The sequence below is a fragment of the Pseudorasbora parva genome, chromosome 17 (genome assembly GCF_024679245.1).
Source record: "Pseudorasbora parva isolate DD20220531a chromosome 17, ASM2467924v1, whole genome shotgun sequence".
Lineage (NCBI taxonomy): Eukaryota > Metazoa > Chordata > Actinopteri > Cypriniformes > Gobionidae > Pseudorasbora > Pseudorasbora parva.
In genome coordinates, this window is record NC_090188.1 from 37,295,165 (window position 1) to 37,316,261 (window position 21,097).

A 21,097-nucleotide genomic window follows, 5' to 3' on the forward strand; every position below is an offset into this window, starting at 1 on the left:
AAATGGGTGGTGACTGTTTTCCTCCATTGTTCATGCTTTCATAGATAGATTTGCAATAATAAAACTTTTAAAAACCACCTGTTTGCAACCTAAATTATGCCTGTATGCTTCATGTGCTGTACCATTTGCATGTTTGGGGTCAGTACACAGTTTCCATTGGTGCCTGGTTTTTACTCCCTTTGCATCTTTGCTAATGTAAAGAGGAAAAACATATTGCAGGCACCAAACTGCACCATACTCCTGAATAAGAGCAGAATGTGGACAGGAGTACAGGATGGCCTCATTATTCAGTCCAGTGGTGCAGCGGACATTCAGTAGACATATGAACACATGACATTTATCACATGAGTGTTGCAACACTCAGTTCAGTCAGTAGAGCGCTCACTCGGGGTCTCTCTCTCTCTCTCTCTCTCTCTCTCTCTCTCTCTCTCTCTCTCTCTCTCTCTCTCTCTCTCTCTCTCTCTCTCTCTCTCTCTCTCTCTCTCTCTCTCCGGGCAAACACGTGAATTCTGGGGGATGGGACACAATCATTTAGCCACTCTATCAGCTACAGTGTGCTCTTTTTATATCCCAATTCTAGCTAACTTGTAAAACAGTAAAATAAAAAGAACCAAAAAATTGTTTACCTGAAAATTATTTTAGGGTATTCAAGCAATCTTGTTTGTTATTTGTTAAAGGGTTAGTTCACCCAAAAATGAAATTTGTCACTAACGACCCTAATGTCGTTCCACACCCGTAAGACCCCCGTTCATCCTCAGAACACAGTTTAAGATATTTTAGATTTAGTCCGAGGGCTTTCTGTCCTTTGAATGTAAGTGTATGCCCACTTGCTGTCCACGTCCAGAAGGTTATGAAAACATCATCAAAGTTGTCCATATGTGACATCAGTTGGTTAGTTAGACTCTTTGGAAGCGTCGACAATACATTTTGGTCCAAAAATAACAAACAAATATGACTTTATTCAGCATTGTCTTCTCTTCCGCGTTTGTTTTCAAACCTCAAATAAAGATTCAAATGGTCGTGAATCAGCAGATTGATTCGTGATACGTATCACCAATGTCACGTGATTTCAGTTTGCCAGTTTGACACGCGATCCGAATCTTGAATCATGACCGTTTGATTCTTTATTTGAGGAACACGGAAGAGAAGACAATGCTGAATAAAGTCTTGTTTTGTTATTTTTGGACCAAAATGTATTGTCGACGCTTCAAAAGAGTCTCACTAACCAACTGATGTCACATATGGATTACTTTGATGATGTTTTCATTACCTTCTGGACGTGGACAGCAAGTGGGATATCTAAAATATCTTAAACTGTGTTCCGATGATGAACGGAGGTCTTACAGGTGTGGAACGACATTAGGGTGAGTCATTAATGAAAGAAATGTCATTTTTGGGTGAACTAACCTTTTAAGTCTGAAATCACGTGTCAGAGTTTCCGGGATCAAGCGATCTAAGAGATACCAAAAGCAAACAAACAAACGGTGCTAAAATATACTCATGGCATGCTATAATACTACTAGAAAATCATGATCCTAACTTTTATCTCCATTGTGAAATTCAGTTGGCCAGAGAGTGAGTTGTCTTTTATAAATCTTTAAAATATTGGTGTCCATGAGCTCAGAGACTGTAGTGTACACTGTAACGTTTTAAAAGCTTAGCTTAAAAGTTTGATGTGAATAAATAGTGCTCATAAATGGCTGTTGAGAAAGTATTCTCAATTGAAACAAATGGAGGCTTGGACCCGGAAAACAATATTCCCTACATCACGAATTAACAAGCGGATAATGGTTTTACCATGTGAGGGCTATGCATGGGTCTAACGTGGGCTTATTGGGTTAATAGAATGAATAAAATGAAAAATGAAAATACTCCAATGTTAAATCAATGGTTTAATTTTTCCAGAGATGGACAGTAACTAAGTACATTTACTCTAGTACGACTTGTACACTTTTTGAGTATCTGTACTTTACTTGAGTATTATTTTTTTCTGGAAACGTATGACTTTAACTTCACAACGTTTGAACGACAAATGTCGTACTTTTTACTCCACTACATTTCTATCAAGGTCCTCAAAGTCGAAAGTCGTTTCTGTAGCAGCTTTGAAAATCAGTGAATGATTTTTCTTCTTTAAAAGGTGTTTGGGTTTTGCAGAAGGGTCTGCACTCTTCTAGGGTCACGTGAAGGTCATTGATTTCCCAGCATTTTTGAACATTTATAGTTTATAGCAAAATGGAAGAAGAAGGATGTAAAAATGTTCTTTTTGGCGAGTATTCACATAAATAAAGTTGATTATGTCTTAAGTGAACATAAACAGTTAGATATATCAGATGTGTATCAGTGTATTGGATCCGTGCAGTAGGCCTTAAAGCGACAGCAGCTTTGTAAAGGGCATTGTAACTTTTCTACAAGTATTTAAATTAGTTTAAGTTAGTCTTATGCTAGCATGTCGGATGAAGCATCACTGACTGGCTTAAACCATCATAGCATAATGTGCATTTATACAACGATAATAAAGTAATGTGTTGACATAAAAGAGGACATTTACTTTTGAACAATAGTACTGTTACTTTTACTCAAGTAATGAAGTTCTGTACTTTGTCCACCTCTGCATTTTTTAAATACACCATGAAATCAAAATTGACTATAGCTACTTGATTACTACATGGTCTCATTTTGCAATTGCAAAACTCTAAAGATAAAAAAGTGACAAAGAGGTGTCTGATTTGACATCACTGACTCCCAGATTGTTTTGAATATGTGCAAACGGTTAAAAACCGAGGGCAAGCGTTACAGTGACTCAAAGGCATACGGATACCCAACGGTTTGAGTGAATTGTAGTGTTGTAGAGCACCCAGGGCTTTTTCGGAATAGGGGGGCTTTGTAGAAACCGGAACTTAATTAGAGCATTTCAGGCCCCGTCCACACGGAGACGCGTTTAGCTGTATACGTATAAATTTTGCATTAAAGCATGCATCCGATATTTTTCGAAACCGGGTCCCAAAGCGGATAAATCTGAAAACGATCATCTTCCATTTTCGTGTGTACAGCGAATCCGTATATTTTCTGAAACGGTGAAGTCATCACACTACGTCCAGCACGGTGAAAGATGTAAGGGATACAACTACAGGCACTGGGCATGCGCACATCAATATCGGCTCATTTAATTAACGTATCTGCATACCTGTAAGGGTATGTTTTGGGTTGGGGTAGGTGTAGGCATTAATAAAACACATCTGTTAAGTAGCAAATGTATTTATTGTTATTTTATTGTGAGATTTTGCCTCACCTCCGACCACTGCTTTACCCCTTCTAGCCACAACTCTTCTTCTCCGTTTTTAGTGTATTTCTGTGGCAGAATTACAGTGCCACACACTGGCCTGGCATGCAAACTACATCGTTTTTAGTCCATTTTTGTAATCTCGTGTGGACGCAGATATTTCTTGAAACGAGGGGAAAAAAAGATTGAGAATAGAGGTGCTGCAATAACACGCAGTATGCGAAAAAGTATGTTTTTTGGAACATTAAGCATTTTGATCTATTATAGTACACCCAATATACTAAATAATGACGTTTTAAAACATGGCCCCTTTAAATGTAAGTCTGTTCCTCACACAAAGAGCTCAGAATGATTTCACTCAAACCGCCCCCTAACCCCACTGAACGGCCAATCTGGCACAGGGCACACATAAAAAAAAAAAAAAAAAAATCCTTGGGCAAGTAATGGAAAACCAATATATAAATGCAGGCCAGAGTGGTTTCCGCCTCTTTTGGCAGGTGGGTTAAACAGTTACACCAAACCTGATAAGGGCAGAGTGTTACTTCCTTAGATAAGGTCTGTGTAACCCTGCCTGGCCCTGCTCACAGCACACTACAAAAGACAGAGACGGGGAAACACAAGACTCACTTTTTTAAAGCAAGTCTATTTTGTGTACTTCAGAAGGAACATTAATGTTGAAAAGGCATTACACTATATTAAATGACAAAGTTATGTACAAATTCTGTGCTCGCGGCACAGAAACTACATGCTCAAGTATGTTATTACTAATTTAAATAACTATTAAGCTCAAATGCTTATCCCACCATTAGATTCATGACTGGCCCATTGTTATAAACTGATATTGATACATGTGTCAAAAGCAGAACTATTATCAACTTGACAATGTGTCTAAAAAACACAAAGCTCATGAAGCGAGACGCTGGAAAAAGACATGACACAGTAGCCAAAGACGGCCATTGGACACATATTCACACTATACTGTTCAAAGGCTTGGGGGCAGTAAAACATGTGTTTAATGAAGTTATTCACAAGTAACAAATTGCTAATAATAAGAAATGTTTCTTGAGCATATTAGAATGATTTCTGAAGGATAATGTGACACTGAAGAGTGCAGTAATGATCTTGAAAACACAGGAATAAATTACAATATTAAAAATAAATTATTACTCTTTATAGTGTGTTTTGATCAAACAAATGCAGCCTTGGTGGGCGGAAGACATTTCTCTTAAAGTCAAATAGCCAAAACGTTTCAACGGTAATGTCTGTGTGCATGTGTGAAGAAGATAAAGGGAAAATCTATTAACCATCTAGTTTAAAACATGTCTTTAGAAATGTAGCCGTCATTCACATTTATCCTTCATTTGAAACATCTTTACACCATTTTAAACAAAAGTTTTGATTAGCAATGTCAAGTGGTATAACTGTCACGTATTTGGTATAAACCAATTAAAACAGCATGAAAATTTAATTTTTATACCATAATGTTTATGTTTTACAAATAACATAAACTTACTAATCTAATGGTAATACCATTTGACAACCTAAAATAAGGACCGATATTTTAAAAAAATAATTAAAATATTGCTGTAGAGAGCGTATCATATTGGCTTTTGTGTGAAAAAAGACACAAACACACACACACACACACACAAACGTGTTATTTTCATGTTTTATGGGGACTTTCCATAGACACAATGGCTTTTTTACTCAAACTGTCTTCTTCTATCCCCTAATCCTAAACCAACCCATCACAGACAACTTTCTGCATTTCTGCATTTTTACATTTTCAAAAAAGCATCACTCTGATTTATAAGCGGTTTTCCTCATGGGGACCAAAAAATGTTGCCACAAGGACAAGGATTTCAGATATTGCTATTTTGTTGGGACATTTTGTCCCTATAATGGGACACAAACACGGACACACACACACACACGTTTGTCTTTGTGAAATGTAGGGACATTCCATAGACGTAATGGTTTTTATACCGTACAAACAAACCTTATTTCTATCCCCTTACACTGCCCCTGCCCCTAAACCAACCCATCACAGGAAACATTCGGCATTTTTACTTTCTCAACAAAAAACAAAAAAACTCATCATGTATGATTTATAAGCCTTTTGAAAAGTGGGGGCATGGGTAATGTCCTCATATTTCACCCTCTCCTTGTAATACCTGTGTCATACGCATGTCATTATATACATTTGTGTCCTGATATTTCACAAAAGCAAACACACACACATACAAAAATGGACACCAAAAACACACGGTTACATGCTAAATAAAGTGCTATTCAGCCATAGATCTGTGTCATATCAACTACATCCTCAACCTGAGAAGGGGGAAAACCAACCCTTAAGGCCAGAAAGGACACAAAGAGCGCTAAATAATGGCGGCAAATAATACCAAAGCTATTGTTCATGTCCAGGTGTCCCGTTTCATTTGATATTCAGTTCAGTCTGAATCAGTCTGATTTAGAGTTAACAAACTTGGAAAGTTGGGCTAAGATGACATTTGGCCACTTCTATTCGCTGGCAACGGATCGCATTGGCAAAAGTCTCCTCGTTATCCGTCGGCTTTACTATTGAATGGCCGGTCACTGGGCTGTGGAAGCACACTGAATAAAAGAACTTGTGCAGTTGACTGGACTTCCAGTGGACATATGCGAATTTCCATATGAGAGCGCTGAAATTCACAAGACCTCATTTGGCTCTGCAATGTTTTCGGGTGGGGTGGGGGGCCTGGGCTGGGCTGATTGAATGAAAAAGAACAACAGGTTCAATAAAGCGCAGATAATGGCTTCCTGTCTGGGCCGTGACAGAAGAGCTATCTGTGTTCCCTTCTCAGCAGGACCACTGAGGGGTGAGAAGTTGACAACGCTTTCATTCTCCAGAGGACTGGGAGGGAGCTCTGTTTGGACAGCCCGCTTTACAACAGCAGAGTGGCTTTCACAAATAAACCATTGCATTTTACTACTTGGCCTGACCAAGAAAACATTTAAGGAAACAATCAAATAGAAAAATTAACAGCCTGGAAGATTGGGCAGGAGCATTTGGCCCTTGCCTCTTTTCCACAGGATGTAAAACACATTCATAATGTCTGATAATGGGAAATAAGAAAAGCACTTCTTGAACTCTGAAATGGAAATCTGTCAGACTAAACGACAACTGTACATCTTTAATTCACCACGGTTCCATGAAATTTTGATAATTGTATTTAAATGCACATGCAGTGTGATGTTATAACTTAAATAATGTGAAATTGTGTAAAATCAATTTAAATGATTTAAAAACTGATAATGATATAATCTATGTACATGTTTAACATTATTATGTTCGGCTTGTCGATCGTCTTGCAAATGTCATCGGACAAACACACCCCAAAACTGCGACTTAAAACTTAACAAAACAAAAGTTATTGTGGTTAATTTGCATATTAAATAAATGAAATTTTATATTTCGGTAATTCTGATAATCGCGCAGTCTTAATATTTACTACGCAAACCATTATTACCACCTCTTTTGTAGCTCAATAAAATATTTATAGTCTTAAAAAACTCACTTAACTTGCAAAGCACATACTTGCCAGCTTCAACATTCATTTATTGGTTACATAACCTGAGCAGGACAAAATATTGCTGGTTTAACTTAAAAAACTAAGTTGCCTTAGTGTGAATGTTCATCGCCTTAAACTTCAGGTTTCAACCACAATAATGATCATCAGGAATGTTCAAGGACTTTTGTTGCATTCGAATACGTCACTGAATATAAATCAAAAGCCAAGTACATAAGCATCCCATTAACGATAAATGAATATAAATAATACACTTCAGGTCACAGTAGCATAACAGCCAATCCTCAGTTTATTACACTTCAAAAAACACTACCCGATCAGAATATAAGCAGATTTAAATAAAGCTCTTTTTCCAGACAAAAGCCAGGGAAAGCAATACAGTCCAACATCCTCTTAAAGGGAATTAAATGGCTAACATTACCAATATTAAATCAAATTAATAGAAAGAGAGACACAGGGCTCTAAAACTGCTGAGCTTGCTCCTGAAACATTGAGGACTCATCGCTTTAAGACATTAAGGTTAATTATTGCTGCAGATCAAGCGAGCATGTCAAAAATATCAGACGTTAGGAGCTAAGTGCTGTCATAATGATTCTTTTCTAAAACTATATTATAATCTAGACCATGTCAGAAAAAATATGCATTGAAGTGTAAACATAAGGATAATCATACACAAAGTAATACTCTCATTTAGGGCACACACAGTCTGTGCCGAGGCTGTTCGTATGAGTCAGATTGAAAAGAGGATCTCAAATCGATTTTTCCTGCACGGGGCAACGGATTGGGAATGGTTGGGGACTGGGTGACCTCTTCTGAAAGTCATTTAGCACTGTTGTCTTCTATACTAGTCAAATGTTAGTTTGGGAGCATTATTACAGAGATCAATAGGATTGAAATGACTGGTCTGTGTCATAACACATTCATCCTATTGGGTAACAAGAACCTTATCGAAGCCTGCAAGTCCCTAAATAACATGGTAGAGACGAGTATACAATGTGTAACCTTGCAATCATTTACTAGTGTTACTACCTTTACTGTGACTACTAAAATCAAATGGGTTTTTTTCGTGTCCTTGTGACCTTGTTACACATATGTTACATGTAGTTGTTGTAAAAATAATCACATGCAATTTAACCAAACCCTATTCCTAATCCTAACCCTGTAGTAATGTTGTTCATTAATATTAGGCTACTAAAAACATACTTACAAATATAATTGCACTGTATCAAAGATTTTACACTGTAAAGGTTTACAGGTGTCCTTGTTATATTACATGCACTTACTATAGCAATAAAAGCAAATTATGCATTATGCAACTAACCCTCAAACCCTAACCCTATAGTAAGTACATTTTAACCCTGTTTTAAGGTGTCCGTGTTACGGAGTTATTATTCATTTAAGTACCTAGTAATAATAACTACATGTACTTAGGGTTAGAATTAGGATACGTAATTAAGCAAGATTTGTAGTAATTACTATAGTAACTACGTGTAATCTGTCACATGTAACACTTTAAAATAAAGTGTTAACAAATAAAGTGCAACCAAGATATTATAATGAACCTTCTTGTGTGCATATTGTAAAAAAAAAAAAAAAAAAAAAAATGGGATGTGAGTAAGGTTGGGGACGGGTTTTGTGGTCTGGTTTATGGGTGGTTAGGGTTAGGTTATGGGTCAACAGGGAAATTATAGATGCAATTATGAGCAGGTATTTTTTTATTATACAATGTAAAAACAAGTGCATTGTATCAAAGATTGCTAGTACATAGTACTTAGACACTTAAAGTGATTCCTATTGTAACAGTATTACCACAGTAACTTATAACCTGAACTTAACTACCAGCGTAAGCAACTTCAGCTATCAAATTTAGCTTTAACGATTTTAACCACCTGCGTAATGCGTACTTTATATTGATGAGCATTAATAAACTTGTTATAAACATTTAATATTCACGATATAATGATTTTACTAAGGAGGAAATATTGTAACTTTTCATAAATCTCCAGGGTAATGTGTAATAACTTCATGGACAGTATTAGCAAGTATGCAAGGTTTGTTTTCATTTGTAACTCACCTTTTAGTTGCACCTGCCTGTTTATGTAGGTACACTTGCAAACGTGTGAATCGTTTTAAGGCGAGACATTACAGGCAAAAATACTCTTTTTTCATTCATCTGTCAATTTTGAGATTTTGGGCTTTTGATAACGTTTTTTTTTCTTTCAGAATAGTGGGAAGAAAACATCCAAAATACACCTCTAAGTGTAGATTTTATAGCACGTATCTATTTGCGTCTGTATTTTTAATTTACATTATATCTTTAAAGGCCGCTTATTAGTCAGAAATCTCCACTTCAGTAGCACTTTAATACACCAAACTTCTCCATTGTATTCATACTGTATGTTCTGAAGGCTTTTACAGAGGGGGTTGCCTAATTTACTACTTTTTGTTGACTTTTTTGGATGATGATAGTATTTTCTGATTTATAGAATGATAAAAACTCTAATATGTTAAACTATATCTTTTTTTAACCTTTTGGTCTAGAAATCCATTCAAATTAGTGTATATTTAATTAGATAACGCATCATTTGCATATTTAAAACTAACATTTCAGAAAACTTGTAATACAAAAAATATTTTGCAGTTCTTGCAATGTAGCAATCAATCAGCTGTAGAAGAATGGCTACATTAGTTAATTGTTTACCTATTCACCGGGGGTGTCGTGTATTCTTGACGCACGCGGATCGCGGCTTATCGCTGAAGCGATCGCTGCAGTCATGAATGGAGCGGCTGAAGGTTACAGCTTTTATGAATGAGCGCAAACAACAACTCCTCTGCCCTTCGCCCTTCCGTTTGACAAGCGCTGGCAGACTGACTCCAATTCATCCGTGAGGCCACTATTGTTAACGTGTGACAGCAATTCTGTCACGGAAGGGCAGAATATTAGGAAATACAGCTATAATAATGCGTGGCCTATTAGTGCCCACCCGTCGAGTCGGTGAAAAACAAATAAATAACGCGTGTAGGCGAAGAGACCCGCAAATATATCGTACAACTATTACATTAAAAGCTCCGCCGTGTCATGTTATTAGGGTAAACGAGGTAAACAAACATTTATGATTTAAAATAGCCCAATTTAACTGACTAAACAGCCCTATGACGCATTGTCACCGAGCCAACAAAGTCAAATGGTGTTTTTATGAATGAACTGTATGCAAATGAGAACGATTCAAAGCGCCTGAGAAGAAAACAAATGGCGGATATATCCGACCACCGCAACAGACTTTCTAGAACATAAAACCACTTGGGTTTTTATGACTGGTCAATATTTAAGCAAGCCCAATTGTTCAGAAAAACAAAACAAACAAACAAAATGGCTCTGCTGCGCTAAGCAACGCGTGGCGTGCAAACACGTAGGAATGTTTAAGGAAGGGCCTTTAAAACATCAAATCCCTTTACCAAATATTTCCGTTCCACCCCTACTCCATCTCTCCCCCCTCCCTCCTTCCTTCAGACTATCAGTGGGAGAGGGCCCGACGACCCCCCCCCCCCTCCCTCTGACGATACCACTCAACATTTCAACGTAAAATAGTTTACCAAACTTTTCCAGCAACATCTTCGGATGCGATTCGACTTAATCAACCCATAGAAGATGTGACATGAGAACAAACGTCCAGAACAAAAGACAAACCCAACATCAACAACGAAAAAAAAAGACATTTCTTTCCAGGTACTTACTCGTTTGGGTGTGTTTCTTCAATCATTTTCTCGTTTCACCTACAAAAAAATCCCACAATGGGTGCACTCTGTTCGTTCGTCATTTTTACGCCGCTCTTTTTCCAAATAATCCCTCACATTTCCTTCGTCTGATAGTGTCTTCTTGTTGCTCTCTCTCCTCTCCGTCTTGATGGGTTTTTTCGTTTCTTTCTTTTTTTCCTCTCACTGGATCTAACCAGTTGCTGATGAAAACCTTGGAGGATCTTGGACTAAAGAAGCCTAAATCAGATCCCTCCGAATAATTTCCCACAGTTTTGAGTGCTTGAGTGTATTCCCGATAATCCCTTAGATGAAATGTGCGTTGATGTTGCTGAGGGTGGCCCCAACGAGCCCCATCTCTGATTACTCCATGTTGGATTATTGTTGTGCAGCAACAGCGCGAGCCCAGCGCGAGCAGCAGCAGCGCGCGGGGGGAGGAGGGAGGGAGGGACGGAGGGAGGAAGAGAGGGCGGAAGCGATGACGTCACACTGCAGGCCAAACGCCTTTTAAATCAGTGGGAATCGTTTTCCAGATCACATTGTTTGGAAGAACGTCTGGCTGTAGCTAATCGAGATTGCAAGCTATTTAAAGAACGTTATGCATATGGATAATTCTCACATTTACATTTATTAAATAAAAAACGAGTTTTATTTAAAGGAACACTCCACCGTTTTGAGAAAAAGGGCTTATTCAACTTCTTTCCTACATTTAGATATTTGCGCAAATGCATTTTTGTCTCAGTGCATGCATTGTTTTAGTTCCGCAGGGTCACCGTTAGCTTAGCTTAATGAATGGAATCCTATGTTGCCAGCTAGCATGTCCTAAGTAGCCGTGAAAAATCACATATGATTTGTGTGATGTCTTTATGCTTTATAAAGCATAAAGCTTTATCTGCTTTAAAATACATGCTTATCAAAAAAAAAATACATGCTTTAAAATAATATACTTTAAAATACATTAATATACTTTAAAATACATGCTTTAAAATACATGCTTTATCTGCAACAACCAAAATGAAACATCATAAAACTCTACAGTGAAATATAGTATAATGCCCTACTCCAGATGTATATTTGAAATGTATTTTTCAGGCATCCCTGGCTTTAAAAATATTTGTTACATCCACACTGTTAAAAAATAAAAATTATTTTGTCAAATCAACTTAATTTATGTGGTTGAGATAACATTTTGAGTTTCTGTTGATTAAACCAATCTCCTTCATTGTATCAACTCATTTAGTTTATTTTAATGGACTTACAATTTTAAGCAACCAGGTAACCAATTGCTCTGTGATTATTTCTGGGAATTTCCGTCTGGATTTGGCCTACCTAAATTGAAAAGCATCCCATACACATACAGTGGTCTAAATACATAATTTGGGTGGCTACAGGAAACCCATTGAAGTTACTGCTAAAAGTGATAAACATTTAAGTATATGTTGTCTGAGCTGTAATATTTTTGATTTTTTTTGTTATAAATTCATTTTTAAAGCTCCACTGTGTGATATTTTCCCCCATCTAGTGGTGTAAAGGTATATGACCATCCAGTGAATAATAGTTTCTGTTCCTCTCAATTCCGATTTCGTTTTAACTCCTACGGTGGCCGATTTAGTCCAAGATTAACATGGCAATCCAGTTTTTTTTTTTTTTTTAAGGTCTATGGTTCGACCTCGTCAATGAGTGCCATCGAGTGTTAAAACGCCAAAGGCGAAGCTTGAATGTACGGGTATGTCCCTCTTTGGCTAATGTACTTTCAAGATGGAGGGGCAACATGGCAACCAGCATTCGAACCCCTCACCCGTTTGTATTTTTTTAATGGCATATTATAAACTTACGAGAATACTTTATTACTTGAAAGAAGTAAATATACATTAATGAGCACATATATTTTTGAAAGAACTAAGTGTTTTTAGCTAAGAATAAACTAAAAAAGTTACACAGTGTAGATTTAATAAAGTGTGTAACTCAAGCCCTGTGCTCTAGCACCCTGCAGAGAGTTCTGGCCGTTTCCACTAGATGGCAGTAAATACTGGAACAATGTATTTATTGTCATTGTCACATAACTTATTTTGACAATGTTATGTTGACTTATTGATCATACAGTTTTGTACAGTGTATACACTCTAAAAAATGCTGGGTTGTTTTAACCCAATGTTGGGTCAAATATGGACTAACCCAGCAATTGGGTTGTTTTAATCCTGCAGTTGGGTTAATTATTTGCTTAAGACAACCCAATCGCTGGGTTAGTCCATATTTGACCCAACATTGTTGTTGTTTTTTACACAGAATTTTTGAGAGTGTAACTTTGTTATTAAGAATTAGGAATTGGATATATGTTTTTAATACTCTTTTAAGTTTTTTTTTTTTTTTTTTACCCAATAAATTATGTAAATTGATATGGATGATCTGTTCTTCAGTAAAATGAATAAAAACAGTGTATCAGATAACACGAATCATGTCTTTCGGTGTTTCTCTTAGTGAATTCATAATCATATCAATCATCTTCAAATAAAACATGTACTGTATATGGCTTTTTATAACAAACCTTAAACAGGTCATCCGTGACTTCTATGCTTTTGTTTTGTTTTTTAAAATGAAGATATTTCTGAAATCGCCTGTGAAAAAAAATGTTTTTTTCCATATTTTTTGTTTTGTCCACCTTATGTGAGCAGTGATGCATAACATTACACAACAACAAAAGGCTTTTTAAGTGCTACTTTGAGCACCACTTCCTCCGAAGTGTAATCAGGGTCAAAGGTGGACAGCACAGACTCCTTATCTGTGTAACTTCTGACTCGGTGGGAAAGCTGAGGATTAGACGCGCTTTGATCAAGGGACCAGCGAGGTATTTTGAGAACTGAGGGGAACGTTCACCAGTGACAGCCCAAATTCCTTATTGATCTCTTCAAATCAGGACTCCCTCAGAAGCATTCCTCATCAAATCAGTTTAATACACAATGACTTCTAGTGAAAGCTACCAATACTGTTTATAAGCACCATTTGCAAACCTCATCAAAGTATCTCAGATGCCATAAAGTAATCAGCAAGGTGCTTTTTCAGGTTATAAACTCAAGCAAGCTTCGAACACCTGAGAATAGTTAACTACCCTGGTTATCACAATCAACAACTACATTCAGACCTATTCTTCAAGATAAGAACACCATTGTGATGCCCACCCCTCACCATCCCACGATCATGTGACACTTTACTCATTGGCAGCTTAGGGAAATGTTTGATCATAAGAAAAGTGGGAAAACATTTACAGAAAAGGTACACTACACCGCAAAATGATTGCAGTGTTAGAATAAATGGACACAAGTTATTTGGCCATCTAGTGGTTGAAAAACAAGACTGCATTCATTTTGCGGAAGGATATTGTTTTGGTTGAGGCTCTGCGTGATTGTGGAATTTGATCCAATTACAATTAACTCTGTTAGTGTGTTACATATGGCAATGTATCGGTTTAATGAAATACTTTACTCACACGTTGAGTTACAATAACGCCATATACGCTTTATCATATCTCCATAATATCTCCATGACGCTTTGACGACATTTCCAAAACATTGACAAATCCCAGTTCTCTTCCTCTCTGAAAAGTCAAGCCACACCCATTTTGATTCACAATTTTATTTTTTTTGTAGGTTCTTTTCATCAACCTTTCTGGCTAGTTGTGACAACTAACCTATGCCAATCTCTCACCATACGTGTCAAAATAGCCAGAGCGACTTTTCTCTATGACAGACACAGCGAGTGACGTACAGTATTGTTCAAAATAATAGCAGTACAATGTGACTAACCAGAATAATCAAGGGTTTTTCGTATATTTTTTTATTGCTACGTGGCAAACAAGTTACCAGTAGGTTCAGTAGATTCTCAGAAAACAAATGAGACCCAGCATTCATGATATGCACGCTCTTAAGGCTGTGCAATTGGGCAATTAGTTGAATTAGTTGAAAGGGGTGTGTTCAAAAAAATAGCAGTGTGGCATTCAATCACTGAGGTCATCAATTTTGTGAAGAAACAGGTGTGAATCAGGTGGCCCCTATTTAAGGATGAAGCCAACACTTGTTGAACATGCATTTGAAAGCTGAGGAAAATGGGTCGTTCAAGACATTGTTCAGAAGAACAGCGTACTTTGATTAAAAAGTTGATTAGAGAGGGGAAAACCTATAAGAGGTGCAAAAAATGATAGGCTGTTCAGCTAAAATGATCTCCAATGCCTTAAAATGGAGAGCAAAACCAGAGAGACGTGGAAGAAAACGGAAGACAACCATCAAAATGGATAGAAGAATAACCAGAATGGCAAAGGCTCAGCCAATGATCACCTCCAGGATGATCAAAGACAGTCTGGAGTTACCTGTAAGTACTGTGACAGTTAGAAGACGTCTGTGTGAAGCTAATCTATTTTCAAGAATCCCCCGCAAAGTCCCTCTGTTAAAAAAAGGCATGTGCAGAAGAGGTTACAATTTGCCAAAGAACACATCAACTGGCCTAAAGAGAAATGGAGGAACATTTTGTGGACTGATGAGAGTAAAATTGTTCTTTTTGGGTCCAAGGGCCACAGGCAGTTTGTGAGACGACCCCCAAACTCTGAATTCAAGCCACAGTACACAGTGAAGACAGTGAAGCATGGAGGTGCAAGCATCATGATATGGGCATGTTTCTCCTACTATGGTGTTGGGCCTATTTATCGCATACCAGGGATCATGGATCAGTTTGCATATGTTAAAATACTTGAAGAGGTCATTTTGCCCTATGCTGAAGAGGACATGCCCTTGAAACGGTTGTTTCAACAAGACAATGACCCAAAACACACTAGTAAACGGGCAAAGTCTTGGTTCCAAACCAACAAAATGAATGTTATGGAGTGGCCAGCCCAATCTCCAGACCTTAATCCAATTGAGAACTTGTGGGGTGATATCAAAAATGCTGTTTCTGAAGCAAAACCAAGAAATGTGAATGAATTGTGGAATGTTGTTAAAGAATCATGGAGTGGAATAACAGCTGAGAGGTGCCACAAGTTGGTTGACTCCATGCCACACAGATGTCAAGCAGTTTTAAAAAACTGTGGTCATACAACTAAATATTAGTTTAGTGATTCACAGGATTGCTAAATCCCAGAAAAAAAAATGTTTGTACAAAATAGTTTTGAGTTTGTACAGTCAAAGGTAGACACTGCTATTTTTTTGAACACACCCCTTTCAACTAATTGCCCAATTGCACAGCATTAAGAGCGTGCATATCATGAATGCTGGGTCTTGTTTGTTTTCTGAGAATCTACTGAACCTACTGGTAACTTGTTTGCCACGTAGCAATAAAAAATATACTAAAAACCTTGATTATTCTGGTTAGTCACATTGTACTGCTATTATTTTGAACAAGACTGTATGAACGCAATTTCCCGCAAAAACCATCCAGTCAGTTCTACAACATAAAATACTTATAATAGGCTTACCTTAGTGAATCAGATGATGACACAACACTTTTTGAATGAAGGATGATATATATGGATGTTTGTTAATTTTGAACTTAAATGTCAACTTGAGTATGATATTGAGGTTAAAAAAAAGAAGAAAAAAAAGAACAAATAACAGCAGAAAATATATAAAAACACATTCTTTATTTAAATCAGCATCGGGCAGTTACACTATGATAAAAAATGTTTTAAAAGTATTTTAAAAAAGTAAAAAAAGACCCAGTTACATAAATTGTGATTGGCACTGAACAATGATATATTTCAAATATTGGACATATATGTAATGTAATGTAATATATGCATGAGACAGTATAAGGCAGAACACTGCAACTACAATGGTGGTCAAAATTGTTGGTACCCCTGGTAAATATGATCAAATATAGCTGTAAAAATAATAAACTGCCTTGTTTATCCTTTTTATCTTTTATCACATTTTATCAAATGTGCCACTGAACACAAAATGAAGCTTCTGCCATGCCTGTTCCCACTCCTGACCTGAGCCCTATAGTGAATGAGGGGCTGAACTGAAGAGAAGAAGCACTGACATGGATCTGTGAATCTGAAGGATCTGGAGAGATTCAGTATGGAGGAATGCTCTCCGGTCTCTATTCAGGTGTTCTCCAAACTCATCAGGCATTAGAGAAGACGACTCAGAGCTGTTATCTTGGAAAAAGGAGGTTGCAAAAAGCATTTAATAAAAGGGTGCCAACAATTGTGACCAACATGTTTTGGAGAAAAGCATTTATTCATAATGTAATTTAACCCCCACTTTTAATTATTTTACTTTAATGAAAGGGTTAGATTTTACTTCTTTTTTTTAAATAAAAGACCAAAAGGATAAACAAAGCAGATTTATTTTTTTACAGCCATCTTTGATCATATTTACCAGGGATGCCAACAATTTTGACCACCACTGTGTGTACTGTTTGATAATCAGCCATTATCCAGATCTGATTTTATCTCAAACCTGAGCATCCCGGATCATTAATTTAGGAATAAATTGAAGCAACTGTCGGATTAATATTGCAGAACATTTTTTATTATTTTATTCTATGCCAGACACAGCAATGCAAGTGAAAAAAACAATAAAAACAAAACAAAAGTACAGCTAAGAGAATAAAAACATGTTTCTTTATATATAGCAACTGTTGAACGTGTTGAAGTGCGCTGAAACTATTTTTTAAAAGGCAGACATAGCAGAAGACTGGCACGCCTGATAAATACATTAGCTAAAAATCCTGCAGACTCTCAGTTCAATCTCTCCAAATGCTTAAAAAAAAAAAAAAAAAAAACCCTGTAGCAGTAACTGGAGTCCCTCTTGTTATTCTGGACAAGCACATGACACAGTAACAGGGAAACGGCACTGAACGAACAGACAGAAACAGCAAAAGGCTTCCCTTCAGCTACAGGGCTAAAGCTCCGTGACCACATTGGAATCAAAATTACCGCAATAACTTTTGCCTGCTCGGTTTCATTTGTCGTATAATACTGGCAGAGAACAGTCATTTCCCCTGGAATTTTTTTTTATTTTTGCCCTTACATTACACACAGACGATAACACATTTGTCTCTCTGTCACTGGACTGACATACGGTACAACACATCCAGGCGTGGATTCATTACAGCTTATATTAGTCTTTGCAGTAATACAGAAGTGATGATGGTGCCTGTCATAACCATTTGTAAGCTTTGGTGTTGCATATTGCTATTGCTCATCGCTGATTGGGTCATTCCTGTCATATAGTACTCCACCTCACTCATTACACAAACATGCTTGTGTTGTCGTTTATGTAAGAGGTTTAGAAACATGTTCTAGCCAAGATCAGACACTTAAACGTGCTTTTAAAAATAAAACATTTAGACGAATGAACGAGATGGCTTATTGGATGGAAATTAAAAACTAAAGTTGGCCATCACTCAGAGAAGAATGGACACTTCAAAGTAATTGTTTTATGAATCTTTTATTTTGATAATAATTATATTATAATTTTTGTAATTTTATCAAATAGTTTAAGTGTTTTAGGGTAACACAATCCAACTAATTGCACAAAACATCACAGGATTCATTTATAATACTTAAAGATGCTTGTTTTCCCATCAAATATAATGTCATCTCCTCGAGGAGAGCAGAGCAAGGAATGATATTGATAATACAGGGTCAAAAAACAATACAATATTTAATAATTAAAAATTACCCCCCCCCCCCGAAAAAAAACAGGTTTGGTTTAAAACATTTTATTAACATAAGAAAACAATATTCCTAAAATGTGGTGAAATCATTTTAAGCTAAAAAATCTTTAACAAATCTGAGTTTCACATTTTATTCTATATATTAAGACATTTATAATTTGTCATTTAAAGTATACACTATCATTCAAATATTGGGGTCAGTAAGAATATATTTTTTTAAGCAATTATGCATTAAATTGAAAAAAGGACAATACAAAAAAATTCTAATTTCAAATAAATGCTGTTTGAACTTTCAATTCATCAAAGAATCCTGAAAAAATGCATCATGGTTTCCACAAAAACATGAGGCAGCACAACCGTTTTCAACACTGATAATAATTAAAAATGTTTCTTGAGCAGCAAATTCTCATATTAGGATGATTTCTGAATGATTTTCACGTGACTGAAGATTGGAGTGAGGATGCTGAAAATGCAGCTGTGATTACAGGAATAAATTACATTAAAAATATATATAATTACACAGAAATTGCAAAAATATTTCTTAATACATTTATCGTATTTTTAAATCACATAAATGCTGCCTTGATGTGCATTTCAAAAACATAAAAAATATCTTACTGATACCAAACTTTTGAATGGTAGTATATAGAATATTACCCTATATTATAATCAAGAGGACAAGATAATGTACTGCAAAGTAGCCACTTGATCGCCACTCGTACGCCAGTGCAGTGACAGAGGAGCAAATAAAAGACATAATACAAAACCTCCCCAGTACCATTCATAACTCAAACCCATAAATCCACACCTGGACACGACTCTGGCAGAACAGGCTGAACAAAGGTGATGTGAAATAGATGCAGGGCGTTTCTTTCAGAGGACCGCATCCGCGTTTATCTGACGGTGACGCCGAGCTTCTCCAGAACGCGCATGCCCTTTTCCTGATACTCTTCCCGCGTCAGCCAGAAGTTGTCCTTGTCTTTCATGATGTCAGCCAGCACTGCCCCACCCAGAAACACCATGTGCTTGCGGCGGGGAGGGTCCTCGATTCGGATCTTGAATTTCTATGGGGGTATTAAATAGACAGCGTGACGAGAATTTCAGGGGAGTGGAATAGCATGGACACTGACCCACATACCAGAAAACGGCTTGAATGGATCTCTTTAATGCATATAAAAAGCACACTGTCCCGTTTTTGAGAATCGAGCGGCCAATCCAAATGGGAGAATAATGAGGTGTACAGCGTATGTGGAGCCGTTCTGTGTTCATCCGCTCTCAGACTCTCATAAACAGGTGGCTAAAGGGACTCATGGAGGCCTTCGTGTAAAGTCTATTGCTTTTTAATTTGCCTTAAACGCAGTTTTGGGATAGGCAGACGGACACGGCGCTCGGCCGTATCGGGCATGCCATCTGAAATTGATCGTCTATATATAGTGGCCTGACATGCGGCCCACTCTGAGGCTCCCCAAAATGCTTTTCCAGGCCAATGGCCAGGTTTTAAATGAGATGGAGCTCAGATGGGCAGTTCTCTGACTGTTTAGTAGCAGGTGCTGCAGCTCCACCTGCTGGTGCACAGGAGGCATGACGACACGCCTGTGTGCTTTTAAAAAGTTGAAATAACTTCTTCTATCCAGGCTTAACTTTATAAAGTCTACTGTATCATATGTGATATGCAAACTTCTAAGACCTCTAAATGATCAACATGATCAAAACTTTCTGAAAATTATTTTGTACACCATCTAATACATGGCTTCTGTTGTCTAATTGACAGTTTATACTTTCTTTTAGCAAGGAAAAAGCCTTTAAGTATAATTGTATAAAAATATCCCTTTTAGGTCATGATACACTTGTCTTTTTGCTGTGAATTCTTTACCGATTTGTAGTGCTGGGCGGTATGACCAAAAATCGATAATCACAGTATTTTTCTAAATTATAGCCTATCGGTTTCACGGTATATGACGGTATATTTTTTCCTATGCATGACCAAGGGTTAATCACATTTTCTACTGATTGAGAAAGGAAATACTGCAGTAGATTGACTAGAATGCCCTATTTTACGGTTATGAGTGAATAATACTGTAGAAAATTCCCCACTGGAGCTATATAGGTTTGAAACCCCCACAAAATGATTCTGTAGGGAGACAACCAATAAAACACAGACCTGCAACAAACTCATTACAGACACATGAATATTAAAATATGACCACGGAGAGAGAAAAAAAATGACACACGTAAGTTTAACACAGAAAGAATAAAGCAGTTACTTTTTCGCCCAATATTCTTTGAATTTTCAGTCTGTTTAATAAAGCTGCTTTCCGTAACTTTTTTGTGTTCAAGATTTACAAAAATGATATAATGAGAATGTACAACATGAATCCATTTTCCAAACCGTGTTTTTGTCTTACCCTGAATCATTATGGTACAGTTATAAGTATTTATATTGGGACTATTTCAGGCCAGACTGGTAGGTACTGCTGCGGAGGAGCACATGCAGTCTCTGAGTGATCCGCCATAGACATAAAGTAGCTCCGGCTGCAATGTTCTTCCGCAAGACGCATGCTGTTCTGTTTATTAACCACTAGAGTGCAAAAAGTTACGGACAGCAGCTTTAGCTTACTTTATTGCATTTTGTGTAGCAGAATAATCTATGGGGGTCTTGTCATGATCAGACGTAGGCATACATTGTATGCGTGTCCTATACCTTTCATTTGAAGAAGACGTGATGAAATGTGCGCATAGCATACATGCTGTTAGTTCATGTTTAGAGCACTAGAGTATATGACATAGGTAGGTCCATAAAAACAAACTTAAACGCACTGGCTCC

At 37.0% G+C, this 21,097-nt stretch overlaps 2 protein-coding genes across 2 annotated transcripts in view; both read right to left on the minus strand.

The window, feature by feature from the left end:
• spred2b (sprouty related EVH1 domain containing 2b) overlaps window positions 1-11,038 on the minus strand; it is a 44,320-nt gene extending 33,282 nt beyond the window's left edge. Inside the window, exon 1 of the mRNA XM_067420784.1 lies at window positions 10,588-11,038. Coding sequence (XP_067276885.1) covers window positions 10,588-10,613 — 26 coding nt within the window. The 5' untranslated portion in view covers window positions 10,614-11,038. The remainder of the gene's footprint in view (window positions 1-10,587) is intronic.
• Window positions 11,039-17,101: 6,063 nt separating this feature from the next.
• actr2b (actin related protein 2b) overlaps window positions 17,102-21,097 on the minus strand; it is a 32,871-nt gene continuing 28,875 nt past the window's right edge. Inside the window, exon 9 of the mRNA XM_067421988.1 lies at window positions 17,102-19,337. Coding sequence (XP_067278089.1) covers window positions 19,167-19,337 — 171 coding nt within the window. The 3' untranslated portion in view covers window positions 17,102-19,166. The remainder of the gene's footprint in view (window positions 19,338-21,097) is intronic.